Here is a 17,485-nt window from a genome sequence, read left to right on the forward strand (position 1 = left end):
TATAAAGTGATATTTTCACACTGCCAAGAAACGTGCAAAGTAGAGACAAGTGAAAGTTCACGTATAATTTTGTCACCATAGCAAAATGCATTTTAATATAGGTTCTTCAATCACTTTTTCTTAGACTTAATTTTTAAAAAATAATTGCAATTACAGCATACGTACCATTTTGGTAAGCTCCTTTTTACTCCCCATTACATTATAAACATTTTTTCATGATGCTCAGTAGTTTTCATACCCAAACTGTTTAATGACTACGTGAAAAACACTTTTGAATTAAACTGGGAAATTTCAAAGAAATACTTATTAACTTAATTAGCATACAGTTGATCATAATGAAGTCCTGACAAGTTGTCATTTTAGAAATCTATTGGCATGGGAAGATGCTCATCTTATGTTTTTAAGTAGAAATTAGTAAGATGCGAGATAATTATTTCTAAACGGTGGTTTTAATTTTTCCTTTTTGCCTTTTTTACTTTCTGGAATGTGATAGTGAAATAATTACTTTGTAATAAAAACACAAGGAACACTTTCCAGGGGAAAAAATACTGAGAGGAGATTTGATGCTTAATAGCATCTCACAAAAATGCCATTGAAGTCACTCTGAGTTTGGAATTAAGCCAAGAATCACGGATAAGACAAATTATCTATAGAAAGGAAAAACTGCAGAGTTTGTCTTTGCTAGTACAGTTGGAGAGGTTTTTCAAGAACAGCCAATGTACAGGTGAGGTCACCCGGGCACTGGAGGGGAGGAGGGTTCAAGGGGAGAACCCTTTGAGTGCAATTCTCAGGGACTCCCAGCTAAGGATACCTGATCTGAGACCAGGGATTTTCGTCCTGCGTCATATGTGCCTTTGGAATGGAAAGTGATCGTCTGCCCAGGGGACACTGGTCATACAGCTCAGTCGCTTAGCTCTGAGTCTAGGCTCCACAAGTTAGCTTTTCACTGTGGTTTGATTTTCAAGTAGATTTGCTCAGAACTCCAAAATGCAATTCCCTAGTTATGGAGCCTGGAATGTGGCAGGCCCGGCACTAGGTATTGTGGATACAAAGGCGAGTACTATAGTTATATTCTCCTTATCTGCTCCTGGGGGGTAGAGATAAGTAAATAAGTGATTAAAGTTTCACACGTTAAATGCTATTATGAAATATATATATGAATGAATTATAATAAATATGAATAAATATAAAAAATAAATATTTGATTCCTGGCCCATGGTTCCTAAAACCTTTGGAATCCCTGGAGTGATGTGTATGCTAATGAGATGACTGTGGTCGGACCTTAGGTAGCTTCAGGATGGGGGCTGCCTGTCAGGAAAGTCAAGGCGCAATTAGAGGGTTGGAAATTTTAGCCCTAAGCCCTGACATCGAAGGAAGGGAGAGGGGGAGGGGCAGGAGGTTAGGTGAATTACTAATGGCCAACGATCTAACCAATCGTGTCTACTTAAGGCAAATTCCATTAAAAAACCCTAAGCAATTGCGTTCAGACAGCTTCCCAGCTGGCGAACACGTTGAGGTACGGGGAGGGTGAGGCACCCGCAGAGGGCATGGACGCTCGGCACAGCCCTCCCCATCCCACGCCTGCCCCATGCAGCTCTTCATTGGCTGTCCTTGAATCTGAACTCTTTATAACAAACTGGTAACAGTGAATAAAGCACTTTCCTGAGTTCTGTGAGCCATTCCAGGCTAATATTGAACTTGAGGGGTTGGGTCATAGAAACCCCCGATTTATAGCCTGTCGGTCAGAAGTATAGGTGGCAACCTGGGACCTGTGACTGGTGTCTGAGTCGGGGGTGGTCTTGAGGGGCTGAGCCCTCAACCTGTGGATTCTGACACGTACTCTGGGTAGGTAGCATCAGACGGAATTGACTCGTAGGATACCCAGTGGTGTCGGGAGGACCTTGTTGGTGTTGGGGAAAAAACACCAGACAACTATGACTCAGGAAGTAGTGCAGCTTTGGGAACACAGAGCAAGGGACCCTAATGCAGACCAGGGTGGCTGGAGAAGGGTTCCTGGAGAAGTGGATTAAACGGAGACCTAAGGGTGGCCAGGCAAAGGGGGAAGATGGGGCTGTAAAGAAAAGATTCCGGGCAGATGGAAAATCTCAGGAGAAATCAGGAGGTGTGCTTCTCCTTGCAAATATAAATTGTAAATTGACCCTGTAGCTTCCATACCTCATTCTCTTATGAGCTAGATTAGTGTGAGTCCATCTTCTTGGGTCCGGACACCTCTCGACACAGTGACAAAGTTGATTCTCTCGGCCTACGTATCAGAGGGTGAGATCAGGGAACACCGAGGTCCCACTGAGACAGTGTCACCAACGTGAGCGCCAAACGGATCTTCCCAGAAAATACTCCCTGCCTTGTTTTGCATGATTATTCAAACTGCAGTGAAAGTTCTGAAATATTTGTGGTTGGACAGTTTATTCACAGTGGGTAATCTGAAGACAGGCCCAGTGTTGTTTTGAAATAGGGTTTTCTTTTCAAAACTGACATAGATACTCTCCGTGGTGTCAGAAGTGGCCTGGCGAGGGTAACGGGGGGTGGGACGCGTGCGCCAGTGATGTTAGCTTCCCCGCTCCCGGTTGCTCCTTTTGAGTCGGTAGCCACACCTGCACTTACTCGTCTCTACTCACAGTGTCAGCTCTTTACTGTCCCCCTGGAGAGTCGGCATAACAGCTGGATCTTGTCCCTTCAAGCCTTTCAAACACAGCTGGCAACTTGCCTTTGTAGGAGAATTTCTGGGACCGTGGAGAAGCTGATCCAACACACTGAAATCCACTGCGAGTCCGTCACCCGCCTCTTCCATGAAATCACTAACCCCGTGAAGGGACACACACACCTTCCCGGCGCCTGCAATTAGTTTGCATTCGTTCTGTGCTTTTCGTTAGTTTGTTCGGGGGTCTCCACTGACTAGTTCATCTATTAATAATGAGGAACACTTCCTGAATGTCTCCCGGGTGCAAGGCACTGTCTTAAGGGCTTTATGTGAATCAATCCATGTAGTCCTCATACCAGCCCCACGAGGTGGCTGCTGTTACTGTCCCCAGGGTTCACACCCAGGGGGGCAGTGGAGTCGCTCACTCAACCGCTTTCTCTGTCTTCGTTTCTAGAAACGTGGTGTTTCCTCAGAGCATTTCCTGTGATGTTTGGCACCAGGGGCCCTCGGGGTGTGCTGCTTGCCCCAGATATGTAGAGGAGCTCTCCAAGAATGTTCCATCCACATCATGGAGACACGGACTCCTTGTAAAGTGAACAATGCACAGCCACCAACACAGAGCCAAAGAAGCGCAGAGTCAACACACCCGCGCTGAGAGCAATGCAAAGTCACCCAACGTTTCTGCAGTGACATGGCAGAAAGTCCCGCGGTCTTTCCCAACACAAACTTCTGTTTTAAACAGTTATTAGAAAAGTTATGCTGAGAAGGCAGGAAAGTAACTGTTAGATTTTTAAGTGATGGTTTGCTTTTCAGAGCCCTGTCAAAAATTTTTAAAAATTTTACTGAAATATAGTTGACTTACAATGGTTGTGTTAATTTCTGCTGTACAGCAAAATGACTCAGTTACACATATATATTCTTTTCCATTATGGTTTATCACAGGATATTGAATATAGTTCCCTGTGCTCTACAGTAGGACCTTGTTGTTTATCCATCCTGTATATACTAGTTTGCATCTGCTGACCCCAAACTCCCAATCCTTCCCTCCTCTCCCCACCTCCCCCTTGTAGAGCCCTTTTAAATTTTGATAGCACTGGAGAAACTACCTAGTTTTAAAACAGCCAGGGTTCATCTGGAGCTCAGAATAGAGACACGATGGCCACGGCCTCACCAGGTAACCCTTTCGGGCCACGAGGGACACGTCCTGGGCTTCCCTCCCACACCTTCAGCATTTATTGATAACATGTCTTCAAAGATGGACTCAGAAACTCTTTGGATACTTTTATTGACAATTTGAGCACAACCTTAGACATAGTTGCCAAGTATTTCTTTACACAGTTCAGAGAAAGTAAAGATTCTTCTGCAAAGACTTTATTTCTGTTCTTTTGCTAGATTCACAGTTTGTTGCACCGTTCAATGCTCAGACATGTTCATTTATAGTGGTTTGTGATTCACACTCATTTACAGCGGCTGCTTGTTCTTTAACTTGTTTTAAGAATCAGTATTCTATTCTGAAAAGAAAAAGAAGGTACCAGCAGGGAAGTAGCAGGGACCTAGGACGTCTACTGCCTGCAGGAGTGGGAGCAAATCTTGTCTGCCTGGCACACCCAACAAACCATGCAGATCGGGAGGGGGCAGTAATAGCAAAGTCATTAAACCGCAAAGCTGTGGCGGGTATAAGATGCTGGGTGCCCCCCTACAGAGGGAACCACCTGACTGTCCTGCCGGCTCCGCGTACGGAGCTGCTACCTGCTGGAACTGTTGGTAACTCGCAGGCAGGCCCCGCGTGCGTTCCAGGCGGAGCCCTGATGCCAGCCATGGGGATGTGGGGCTCCAGCCTGGTGACCTGCCTCTTTCTTACTTGGGAGACTGGCTCTCCACTATCTCAGTACCATCCATAGGCTCCCTGACAGGAGGTGGCAGCCTCTGGGCCGTGCTGGGGAGGTTGGATTTTCCGACAGAGTGAAGCCATGTGAGGCCGTTCCCACTGACGAGGCTGCCTCCCCCCTATCATTTCCCAGCTGCAGGACCTCTGAGGAAGACGGAGAGGGGGGACTGTCCCTGGATGGATGGTTAGGGACAGAGGGACAGATGTCCTGGGGGAGTCTGCTGGGGTCCTTCCCTCTCTCCCTCCAGCAAGGATTTCTGGTCCTACGTCTACAAAGACAAGGCCTGCTACAGAGTTCATAATTTCCAGGGTCTCTAAATCCAAAAGAAACCCTGTGCTCTAGTGAGAGTCATTACACCCTCAGTGATGGTCACGATCTTCCTGAGAAGGCGGACGAGAACAAAGACAGTGGTTTGACTTTTCCATCACACGCTGTGCTGTGGAGGATGGGGTTTGCCGCATTCAGTGTAAACACAGCTCTTTTTGATGTATTGTGAATGCCTCAAAAATAAAAAAAGGATGAAAACTTGATCACCAATCCAATTCAAGCCATGTTAACGTGAGGAAGTATTCTCGTGTGGGTTTACGTCCTAGAGAAAAGAACTCTGAATAACCCGTTGGGGGGGCAGAGCCCCGAGTGGGCTGTCCCGAGCCATGTTAATTACACTTATAATGTATTTTGGTTCCGTATCACCGCGATTCGTCCCCAATGACCCCCTTTATCCTTTTAGGCACATTTTTGTTGTTGTTGCAGTTTCCCTTTGCACTCTGTTGCTTTGACAACTTTAATCTGAATCAGATCTGAAAGGGGTCCAGAATAAAATATTTTGATACAAAAAAATATAGTTAACATGGTCCAGGTGGACAGAAAGTGCATAAAATTTCATTTTGATGATCTGGAAACGCTCCTTCTCTACAGATTCTGCTTTAATAACCTGCATGTTTGTTAACACTGAGAATCATTATGAAATCATTTCTAAAAGTGTCCCCTCTAGAGGCACCTTATTCATTACATTGACAGTGAAGCCAGATGTATGAGCTTATTCTCCAAGCTCAAAATGAATGTTTAAAATCAGATTCTCGATTGTGTAATATTTTCAGAAAAACAATATCTTTCTAACGTTGCGTATAATTAAATGAAGTGAAAGTACACTAAGTTTTGATTTCTTCCCTATACATTTGAACACTCAATGTTCAGATTAAGTTTCATAATTTCTCAGTTAGTTGACAAGCTGATTCGTGCAGAGTTGATATTTCATTAATGCAATACATAAAAACAGAATTCTTGGGGATAAACACATGGTTTTGACTATTGCCTGTGTTCTTTGGGAATAGATGCTTTCTGAAAATTTAAATAAGGGCATCGCTTTTTAAGCTGTGAATGTCGTTCTCAGAATCCATTGCAGTCAGTCTTAGAGAGAACCACTGACAATAGTTCCTCAAAACTAGTTCCCACCTCACCAAAGGCTTCTTCCCATTGTTTGCTGAAGGTAAAAGGCAGGTAATTGAACCTGAGAAATCTCTGTGTATTTTTCCAGCCTGACTTGAATTCACTCAAGAATGACAACCCGTACAAAAGGCGAATTGCGCTGCCATCCGTGCCCTGGTGTCCGCGTATCGCCGAGGCCTGTGAATACGTCCTGATGGTCTCACCATTAGCTTGGCTGTTTCCCAGGGGCACAATGAAAGGGATCCTGGGAGCTTCTCTTATAACTGTTTTTGTGATTTTGGAAAGAACTTGAAGTGTGTGTGTGTGTGTGTGTGTGTGTGTGTGTGTTTAGAGAAAGGAGAAGTAGCAGATGACACTAGGACACTCTGTATGTTTCCCAGCGGGATGGCGGCTGAGTGCGCCTGCGTGGCCACTGCTCCAGCTACACGTCGAACCAGTGGTCCCCCATGCAGGCGCGGTTCCACTCCAAGCCGCAGTTCCAGCACCACTCGAGCTGGCACTGGGGCTGCGGGCACTTCATGTGCATGCACCCTCCTGTGGGCAGACAGAGGCCACAAATAAGCACCCGGGAAACACTCCCGCACCAACCTTCTGTTCCAGAAATGCTGCCTAACAGAATTATTGCAAGCCAAGAGCAGAATCTGAACTGAGGAAAACAAACCAGAAAGCCCACTGGGAAGTTCTAAAGTTCTGACATTCGTTAAGAAATGAGAGAATAACCTATATGGGAAAAAAATCTGAAAAGGAATGGAGATATATATCTGATTCACTTTGCTGTACACCTGAAACTAACACAACATTGTAAATCAACTATACTCCAATAAAAATTAAAAAAAAAAAAAGAAATGAGTGAGATCGAAGCATGACACGTCCATCAAGGGCAAATTTTACTTGTAAATCTGAGTTTACTGACTTCTCTTAAGATGGGATTTAAAGACAAACGCTTTGTGTTTCACAGACGGGGTCGATTCCTTATTTAAATATACAGTAAATTTAATATTTTAAGTATACAATAATATATTTAACAATTTAATACATAATAACATCAATATATACTATGAGTAATTTTTATCATTTCTTCAGTGTTACTTGGCTTGAAAAAATTCATAAGACAGGAGTTGGGACAGCTGTTCCAAAAGCATTTAATAGTGAATAGGTTCCTTCATGCTATTCAAAATTTTATTTAAGATGAGGATAGCGAGAAACTAATGCATAATACTAGGTGCGCTACATCTGTTATGTCATTTATTCCTCAACGGCACCTTGTGAGATGAGGGTGTTAACTGGTTGTAGAATTTTCTCAAGGTCTCAAGGCTTTTAAGTGTGAAGCCGGAGGTTTAACCAAGATGTGTGTGATTCCAATGTTCTTTCTTTCATGGACCAGGGCCTTTCCAGTATGAGATGAAAAGTCCCTTATTTTGGGATTCCCCACCTCCCCCATTTGTTAAATACTTTCCCTACTTGCTTCTGGGGATCAGACACCAAGTCTGCCGCGAAGTCAAGAGAAAGTTATTTGTATGAAGTTATATGTAGAGAACCGTTTGTGAGTGACTTTCCCAGATCACCCATCAAAAGCAATGTCTTTCCTTGAATTCCATGTAGCACTGAATGTGCTCCATTGTTCAATTTTACCAGTTGTCTTGTTAAGCCATTTTTTCTTGCCAAATTTTCCAAAGAATTGCTTCAGTGCTATCTTTTTTTTTTTTTTTTTTTTTTTTTTTTGTGGTATGCGGGCCTCTCACTGTTGTGGCCTCTCCCGTTGCGGAGCACAGTCTCCAGACGCGCAGGCTCAGCGGCCATGGCTCACGGGCCCAGCTGCTCCGCGGCATGTGGGATCTTCCCGGACCGGGGCACGAACCCGTGTCCCCTGCATCGGCAGGCGAACTCTCAACCACTGCGCCACTGCGAACTCTCAACCACTGCACCAAGGAAGCCCAGTGTTGTCTCATTTTTATATTAGAAGCTTGGCATGAGAGCTTGCACTAATATAAAATATTTATGATTATGTAACTAAAGGCATTTGTTTTAGACCAACTTAAGGGCATTTAAAATCCCATAGTTTTCTACTTCTTTTTGGTTTGCTTTAAAGATCATTTAAAAATTCAAATATGTGGAAAATAAAGGGAAAAACGTGTGATACTTTTCTCTTACTATTTCCCAATTAGCATTACACAATTACAGGATTGTGTAATTTTCAACACATATTTATTCATTGTGCACTTAGGATGTCAATAATATAATAAATAATGTAATACTGTATAATCACTTAAATTTCTCTGGAATATCATAAAGAATGCTTAAGCAATGTATTCAAATTCAACGGACTATTAAGTGAGACTGAATGAAAGGTTGAGAATGTTTGCCTATTATATCAAAATCTTAACGGATCTGGAATACTAGCTTTAACAAGTAAGATTTTATTATAGAAACTAGACTCACAATGGCACAGTGGAATAAGAAGAAAGGAAATAGCAAGAGAGAGGATATTCATGTTGTTAACTTTCTTTTCTTCCTGGTGTGTAACATGGAAGGAATATGCTAGACCCCATAATTTGGAGAAGAGTCAGGGACTCCAATTCTAAAAGCCTTGCCGGCTTAAACGTAAACTCGAGCAAGAAGCTGCTGACCACGCCGTGCTCATGTGTGGATATTTGCATGGAGAAAGTCTAGCTTCCCTCTTAGAGGATTCTGTCTCCTGACTGATGCTCAAACCATGAAAAGCCCCAACGGTGCACAGCCAACACACCATGGACTGGCCACTCTGCCCTTAGATTTAATGAGCGATCAGAAGCTCTTGAATGACCTGAAGGCAAATTTAACGGGCAACAGACGCTTACTGCAGAGAAAATGAATCCTGAATCTCATCTGTTTGAGGTGGAAGTAAAGGAAGAACTTCCGGGGATTAAAGGGCGTTGTAGGAGGGAGTGCCAAGTTCAGCCTGCGTTTAAAATGGAAATAATTCTCATTATCATGACAGCTTTGCTGAAGCGAGAACTACTTTTCTGGGATTCAGTTGAATAGGAAACAGGCTATGAATTTAGGTACAGAGCTAGATAATGAGACTAGCTTTTCTTGCTAATGGAGCCTAAGTTTGTTCTGGTCGTAGTGATATCCTTTAAAACAGTAGAGACTATCATTAATAAGCTGAAAGTTTCAGCTTTTCAGTTCATAGGTTAAAAATCTATAGGTGTGACCTCTAAGCCAGTGGGAGAATCAGGTTTCCCTGAAACGAAATCCAGTCCTGCCTAATCCCAGACTCCTAGATGTGTTGTTACTGTCTGACACTTTCTCAGTATGGGTCATTCATCTCAAATTGATTCAAACAAAATTTTGAGAAAACACAAACCTTCCCTTTAGTCCTTCATGATCATACGCTACACAGAATCGTGAAGAAGCATTTTCCCTCAACAATATATTCTGTGCATTTTTTTGTTTTTTAATATATTTAGCTCTGCCTCATTCTTTTAAAGATTGCCTGTCCCTCTATCCATTAAAGAACACCTGCATATGCTCCAATTTTTCATGATTTAATGATTCTGAGAATACTCTGGAACACATGTACCTGGACCTTTTGCAAGGAATCAAAATTCCAAGAGACAGAATTGCGTGTCCAATGGGGATCCACCTTTAACATGCTATCCTGGTTATTGTAAAGTGAACGCACGTTTTGTTAAAAATTAAAATCAGCTGTAGACACTAAAACCAAAAATCTATAGGTGAAAAATCAGAGCTTTCCACGTAGAGTACATCACAATATTTCAAAGAAAGAACCAGATTAGGAAACATGTCTATAGTCAGGAATCACCTGACCCCTTCAATTCTACCTTCTGGGGCTGCAGGTGTGGTCTGACTCAAGGCAGGCCTGAGCACGTCGTTTTCTGGCCTCACAGCCCGGAGCAGTTCCCTGTCTTACAGAATCAGGTCCAAGCCCTGCATGTCATTCCGGGCCCTACATTCCTGCCACCCACCGTTTGAGCAGATGCTCCTCAACCTTTTCCAGGAACTCCAAACAGCTGGGCTTCTCGCACACACCGGCGCTGATGCTCTACCTGCCTTTGCACCTGCTGGCTGCCGGGAAGGCTTCTCTGCCACGTCCTTGCCTGGCTCGTAACCCTGACCCTTATTCTCGGCTCAGGCATCATCTCCACCAGGAAGCCGTCTCTTAACCACAAGGTCTTCCTTTACTAGCTTGTTTTCTCTGTCATATTTTATAAGGTTATCTATTTATGTGTCTATCTCCTTTCCTAGCTCCTTTTAAATTCAACAAATATTTATTTATCGGGTACTCTTCTGAGGAAAGAGAGCCTCAGGGCCCACCCTGGGGCCGAGGGCTGGGTTTCACGCACAGCAGGCCAGCTCTCAGCCCCGACAAACCAGTGAGTATCTCTAGATATCAGAGTACTCTGGGGAAATATTGGACCGGGAAGTTTCCCTACCATCTTCTTTTTTTTTTTTAATCAGATGCAAAGTATTTAATAGTGTTAATAATATGTAATAATAAGGGCGGCTAGTGAAGGCCCAGTGAAGAGAACGTGGGAAAAACAGTACCTGTGCTTCGTTTATTTCTCTGCCGAGCTAACGCTGCTGACCCTACCGCGCACGTACTGACGTGTTCCACATTTAGAAAGAAGTCTGGGTGCTGGGCTGGGACGGCTTTAAGGTGGATGGCATGGGTGCCCCGCCGGCTCCCGCGAGGTAGCAGGGCCCCTGGGAAGGGGGCAGGCCAGAGGAATGCTCTGAATAGAGACTAGAGTTTGACTTCCAGCAACACTACAGAGCCCGGAGGGCTACACAGCGATGGCCCCCAGACCACACGATCACACAGAGCAGGCATCAGAGCAGGGGGAGGTCAACGGGGGGAGGAAAAACCACAGCCACGAGCATGGTCGTGTCCCCAGAGCCCAGCTGGTCTCCCTCTCAGTGGCCTCCAGCGGTTACATGGGGCCACATGGCAGGAGGCAAGGAGCCGGGAGCCGGGAGGGGCTCCTTCTGGTAGGAGCTCTCTCAGGTCTCCCCACAGCTGTTGTGGCTCCCAGGGTGTGAGGATGCATGGACGTGACCACACGTATAAGGGAAGGGAGACGCTGCCCTGGGTGTAGACTATCCCCAGGGAGAACCATCTGAATACGGACGGTGGTGTTTCTAAGCCCGTAAAGCTGTGCAAAGCAGCAGATACACGTGGGCTCCTGGGAGCCCCTGACTACGGTGAATGTCGTTTCATCCATCCAGAGGTGTCCCCAAGTTATCCCCTCCCATGCTTGAAATTTAGAGAGAAGCTGGTAGAAGGCAAAAGTCCCATTCAGAGACACACTCATGGAAAGGCTAGTTTAATGACGGAGCCAAGCGTCACCCCAACATAAGGCACTAACTCTCCTGCCACAGGGATGGTGAAACCAGAGCCCGGAGCGTGTCCCGTGTTCAAAGGGACAGGAATCACTGACGTGAAAGAGAGAGTTCAATGGCCAAAAAATTGCGAACCAACCGGTTACACCAAGTTAAACAGATTTCTTTACAAAAGGCATTCTGAACGGCTTGAATGTATGTTACGAGTGGGGATAATAGTAGCTTCCTTATGTGGTGTCTGTGAGGATTAAATGATCTGATACTCGAAGGGGACTTAGAACCAGCATTCAGTAAGTGCTCAGTACAAGTCAGTTGTTTTCCTTGCTGTTATTCTCCAAGAGGGGATACAGTGGGAAGCGAGAGTCAGATGTATGTGACGTGGTGGTACCTGCCTTTCCCCGCTGAGTATCTCTAGACACCAGAGTAGTGTGGAGGGCGCTCTGGGGGAAATACTGGACTGGAACGTCTCCCTAGCACTTGTTTTTAAAAATCAGGTGCAAAGTGTTCAGTAGTGTTAATAATAAATAATAATAAGGGCAGTCAGCGTTTCTCGAGTGCTTCCTCTGTCACGCACCGGGAGGCATTTGCCACCCACCATGTCATATGGTTCTATTGCTGCGGGGCAGCTTCTGTTATCAGCTCTATTTTACAGAAGAGGACTTGCAGCTTAGGAGGCTAAGAAGCTTGACGTGAGAGAGCTGAGACTCAAACTCTGGCCAGATGGCGCCAAAGTCCCAGCGCTGAACTCCCCAGCTAGCAAGCCCTCGTAGAGCCCCTGACTGTCCCAGCCACGCAGCCGACGCCCTGAGACGCCCTCACTTCGTGCCCAGCCCAGACTCACCATGTTTTTCCACCGGAACGTGGCAACGGGGACAGGGTTTAGAGGTCTTCTTGATCGTTTCTTTGGAGGCGTGCTCCCACCGAGCCCGCTCTGCCGTCTTCTCATCAACTCGGTAGGCCTGGGTGAATGAGACAGAAGGAGCTGAAAGTCAGATCTTCACAGTGGGCTCCACGTGGGTCCCTTGAAACACTGCACAGGAAGTTCTTAGAGACGGAAGTGCCTTCAGGCAAGAAGCTCAACAGTAAACTCACTCGACAAGTGGCGGACGGCTCCGGCCATGCAGGGCCAAGCACCAACATGGTTTCAGCATCTGGCCTGTGCCTACGAGCTAAGACAAGACTGCAGTTTCGCAGTTTGAGTTCCTCTTTTTTATGGTCTTGAATAATTGTAACACATAACATCTAGTGGGTGCTTAACATGCAGGCAAGGTGACACATACTCTTAAAACCTTCTTGCTAGACGCTTCATCAGGTGAGTGTACTAGTTTTTATTTTAGATCGAGGACTAGACATGTCAAACAACTGCCCACAGCTGATAGGCAGCAGAGTCCGTGTGACTCCAAAATCTTTGTTTTTAAACTTTCTTCAACATCTTATTATCTTTCATTCCTGCACCTGGACAGGAACGTGGTCACAGACAGGACGGGGCAGGAACAGGGAGGTGAAGCTGATATGACAGAGGAGTGGCAGCAGGAATGGGGAACAGCTAGAGGTCGAGATTGGGCTCTGGAGCCAGAGCCGCCTGGGTTCCAATCCCAGCTCCACCTGGGTGCGTGGCTTTGGGAACATTCCTTAACTCTCTGAAAGTTCCCATCTCAGATGGAAATCAAAATGCCTAGTGCATTGTGGTATCAAGGATCAGGTGGGTTAATTTCTTTGAAGGTTCAGGACGAGTATCTGACACACATTACCTGATAACAGAATGACCTCCAGACCTACAGCAAGCTCTCAGAAACGTTTGCTAACATTATTCAAGCCAGAGGAACGAATCACCCCTGACTCATATACCACGAAAAGGAGGAGGGATTTCAAAGGAGCCGCCGAAGGTATTCTGTGCCTGTCTAATTGTTCAGACACTACAATCTCTTCACTTACTTCAGTGTTGAATGACACATGCAGAAAAAGAATTGGTACATTTTGGGATTTAGTACAAGAACTCTGTGGTCTAGAAGTATATTTCAAAATGTTAATCCAAACAGAACCCTTCCTTCTTGGCCTCTATGGTATTAAATTATTTTCTTCTATGCTTTAAAATTAATACGAACGTGCGGGGCATTTTATTAATTTGTAATGACTCTTAAAACATTCCCAGAGCTATTTTTAGATTAAGAAAGTACTAAAAATGACTTAAAATATAAATTAGTGAAGAAATCAAATGACATGAAATGCTCTAATACTCTGATATTACTCTAATAATAACATTGATGACACTTTACAAAGTTGTAACACATTGTTTTTTACACTTTGATCTCCATCATTTCAGTGGCCCATCAAAGTAACCTAGAGAAATCAGGCAGCTGTCAAACTTATTCTACAAAGGAGGCCTCTGAGTAGTAAAAACGCCAAGTGCCAGGTTTCAGGCTGCTCCCCTCGTGTATAACAGCACCAGGGCCGATCAAATCAAAAATCTGGAAAACCTGAAGGATGGAAACCCAAACCAGAGATGCTCACACACGGGGTCTCCACCAGCACCATGGTCTCTTAGCAGGTTTTCTAGATGGTGAGAGTGAAAGCAAGTGGTGCTGTGATGGCTGTGCTCAGAAACGACTGTGTCAGGGCTTCCGTGGTTGAGAATCCGCCTGCCAATGCAGGGGACGTGGGCTCAGTCCCTGGTCCGGGAAGATCCCACATGCCGCAGAGCAACTAAGCCCAGATGGCACAACTACTGAGGCCACGCGCTGCAACTACTGAAGCCCACGCACCTAGAGCCCGTGCTCCGCAACAAGAGAAGCCCCCGCAGCGAGGGGCACACGCACCGCAACGAAGAGTAGCCCCCGTTCGCTGCAACTAGAGAAAGCCCGCGCGCAGCAACGAAGACCCAACACAGCCAAAAAGAAACGACAGTGTCAGTAAGTAGAGCAATCATCCTCAGATACCACAGTGCAGAGAGGGACCTAGATCAGATGTGGAATCTGGTGAGTGGATCCTTCATCCCAGATACGAATCCAATTTTTATCATTTCATCATTAGATTCTAAATTTTTTTGAAATGTTTAAGTTTTCACTCTTTAAGAATGAAGTATTAGGAGGTAAATAACTGTGTTTACACCTCGTTTGCAGCATTTAATGGTTTTTATGGTAATTAGTATTTATTTTTCTGTTATTTCCAATAGAAAGTGAATCCATCCAAGGCCAAGATCACGTTTGTGTCTTCTTCTTCTCTCCAGTGTCTGGCACAGTACATGGTACCTAGCAGGCACTCGGTACATTTTAGCTGAGTCAGTGAACAAATGACACATCCCATGAAGGCAGCAGCCTGACAATCGTCTGGAACAGGACCCCGTGAACCAGCAAGGGCATGTGGGGTGCATCCCTGATGGTGGTCATTGAGGTGAAACCAATTTCTTTCTGTTAATCAGCTCTCCCGTTCACAAAGGAAACTTCCTTTGTAACTCAGAGGACGTCATGTGATTTGTAAATACTTTGTTAGAACAAAGCAGAATCAGTTTAACACTAAGAAGCAACCACAGGTCACGGAAAACTTCCTTTGGCTCTGGGACAATGTAAAGACCACTCATGGCCCAGAGCCCAGTGATAAAGCTGTGATGAATGAGAACCGACACAAGATTTAGTAAGTAGCTTTGTGTCTCAAGTACGCGTCTTCCAATCAGCTCAGATCACGTGTGGTCCTAACCCCAAGTGAACATAGCAAATACCCTTCCCGATCCTATGTCCCCAGCTTCTCTTTTTAAGGTTCAGGAGCTTGTAACTCTGTAGCAGTGGTTTAAAATTGCTTACTGGAGGCATACAGATCAGAGAAATATATAATGTTACTTATCAAAGACTAATTTGAAGATGCCACTTTTCAGCAATATGGCGCACTGCATGCTAAGTGCAATTTCTCCGAGGTCTATATACCTAAAAATGCTGGATGAAATATGCAAGAAAAGTTTTTGCTTAACGGTTTATCTGATGGAAAAGTCAGGAAAATCCCTGAAGGTTAGGATAAGAAAGAGAAAATCTTACTGGTACAGGGAGGGAGGAATCTGGTGTTTGCTATGGGGCTATTTTCCTAGTCCCAGGCTGCCCAAGGCCTGGTCTTTACAAGCAGAGATGGGACCTGGGCCAGAGCAGGGTGGAAGGTGGAAAAATTCTCCCAGAAGAGAGAATTGATAAAGAATTGATGAAAAAAACTTATGTGCTGGTCTCAGCCTTCGTCCTATGGTGGAGCAGGTCGGAGAGACAAAGTTCCTCTAAGAATTCCCAACCACTAAGCCTTATGCACAGCGTTTGTGAAAAGAATTCATACCACTTGATTAGGTTAAAAATGGACTCACGCCAAAAAGTTAATTTGAAATACTCCTGGATTGGCAGTATACCCAAGAACCTGGCTGAAGCAAAAATATTTTTTGTAGAGTAATGCACTTTAAAAAGACAAACCTCAAAAAGAAAAAAAAAAATCACACAAATAAAATTCCAAGAAGTCTGGGATCACAATAAAAAAAGTCACCAAATACAGGCGAAAACAAGCTACCATGAGTGAAAGTGGCAGAAATGCAAAACTGCAGAACTTGACCAGCAAAGGTTGTGGAGATTGGAATGATCAGATGCAGAGTACAAAATAAATATGTTTAGTAATACAAATAAATTTATTTATGAAAAAAATAGACTCACAGACATAGAAAATAAACTTATGGTTACCAAAAGGGAAAGGGGGGGGTAGGGGGAGAGGGATAAATTAGGAGTTTGAGATGAACAGATACACCTACTATATATAGACAGATAAACAACGAGGATTTACTGTATAGCACAGGGAACTATATTCAATATCTTATAATACCTATAATGGAAAAGAATCTGCAAAAGAATCTATAGATATGCACACACATAAATGTATATGTATGCATATATATAACCGAATCACTTTGCTGTACACCTGAAACTAACACAATATTGTAAATCAACTGTAGTTTAACTTTTTTAAAAGTAAATCAATAAATTAAATGGCATGGCATCCCGTTCCTCACATGCTCATGGGACCAGCTCTCTTGTCCTCTGGCTGGTTTTCCCATTGATTCCATGAAGAACACAGAGCTGTGTCTAAGAATCGTGCCGTGACGGCTACAAAGCTGTAATAGGTTTGCAGTGAGCAGCTGCAGAGGGAGGGGACATAAGTACACATACAGCTGATTCACTTCATCGTACAGCAGCAGCTAACACAACAGGGAAAAGCAATGCTACTCCGATAAATAAATTAATTTAAAAAAAAAGAAGTAACAGTGACCATGTCTATTATATTAGGAGGCTGTGCTCTCTGTCAGGAGCTTGGAGTAGATCATTTAATTTAGCGATTGTAGCCTTCCTAATAGGTAGGGCTGCTGTCAACTATTTCAGAGGAAGAAACCTCAGTTTCAAGAAGCAACAGAACTTGCCTGCGGCCACAGAGACTCAGCAGCAGGTTCAGTGTATAACCCCTGGGCTCTGACTTCAGACCCTGTGCTTTTGCTGCTACAGTTTCTTTCACGATGATGTCACATGTTACAGAGAGGACTAAGGGTTGAAGGCCATGGCACTGTCACAGAGTGGTTCCACACCCTGAGGCCGAGGGGCGGGAAATCTCTGCTTCCTCTGCGCCCAGCCGACGCCCTCACTCTCCACCACTCTTTGACCCACTGCTGTGTGGCTGGATCTCACTTCTGCCTGACCTGCTGAAACTATTCTAAGAAAGGACATGAGTGAGGCCACAGTTGCCAAAGCCAATGCCTTTTCTCTGTCCTTTTCATCTCTGATAGTCCCACTGCCCCTAACACTGTGGGCTTCCTTCCTCCTTGGTAGAACAGAGCCATGGAGAGCGCCCAAAACCTCTCAGGAGGCCTCTGCCCGCATCAACATTATTCTTGTTTCTTCCGCGTCTCCCACTTGGATCCATGTGGAAGGACAGCCAGAGACCCACCTCTACTGCTGCTGGCCTAACTGACGTGGGGAACAAAGAAACACAGCTCTGGATCACCCTCATGTGCCCAGATGACTGTGTTAGACCTTCGACTTTCAATCCCTGGGGAAAAGGGTTGTCATCAAGTCTCTTCTGCTGAGATCTCTGCTTAGCATCTTTTATGAGTATCCTTGATACTGATATTCAAATCCTT

At 44.6% G+C, this 17,485-nt stretch overlaps 1 protein-coding gene across 2 annotated transcripts in view; it reads right to left on the reverse strand.

Annotated features, from left to right (window-relative positions):
* Positions 1-6,418: 6,418 nt before the first annotated feature.
* The window catches only part of PRKN (parkin RBR E3 ubiquitin protein ligase), a gene marked incomplete at its 3' end in the record, with an annotated part of 1,266,888 nt that continues 1,255,821 nt past the window's right edge, over positions 6,419-17,485 (reverse strand). For both annotated transcript variants that reach the window (XM_082668938.1, XM_082668937.1), the window contains exons 11-12: positions 12,182-12,299; positions 6,419-6,531 (exon numbers count right to left, since the gene is read on the reverse strand). In XM_082668938.1, coding sequence (XP_082525064.1) covers positions 6,419-6,531; positions 12,182-12,299 — 231 coding nt within the window. The remainder of the gene's footprint in view (positions 6,532-12,181; positions 12,300-17,485) is intronic.

Source organism: Grampus griseus (genome assembly GCF_964374135.1).
Source record: "Grampus griseus genome assembly, chromosome: 13".
NCBI lineage: Eukaryota > Metazoa > Chordata > Mammalia > Artiodactyla > Delphinidae > Grampus > Grampus griseus.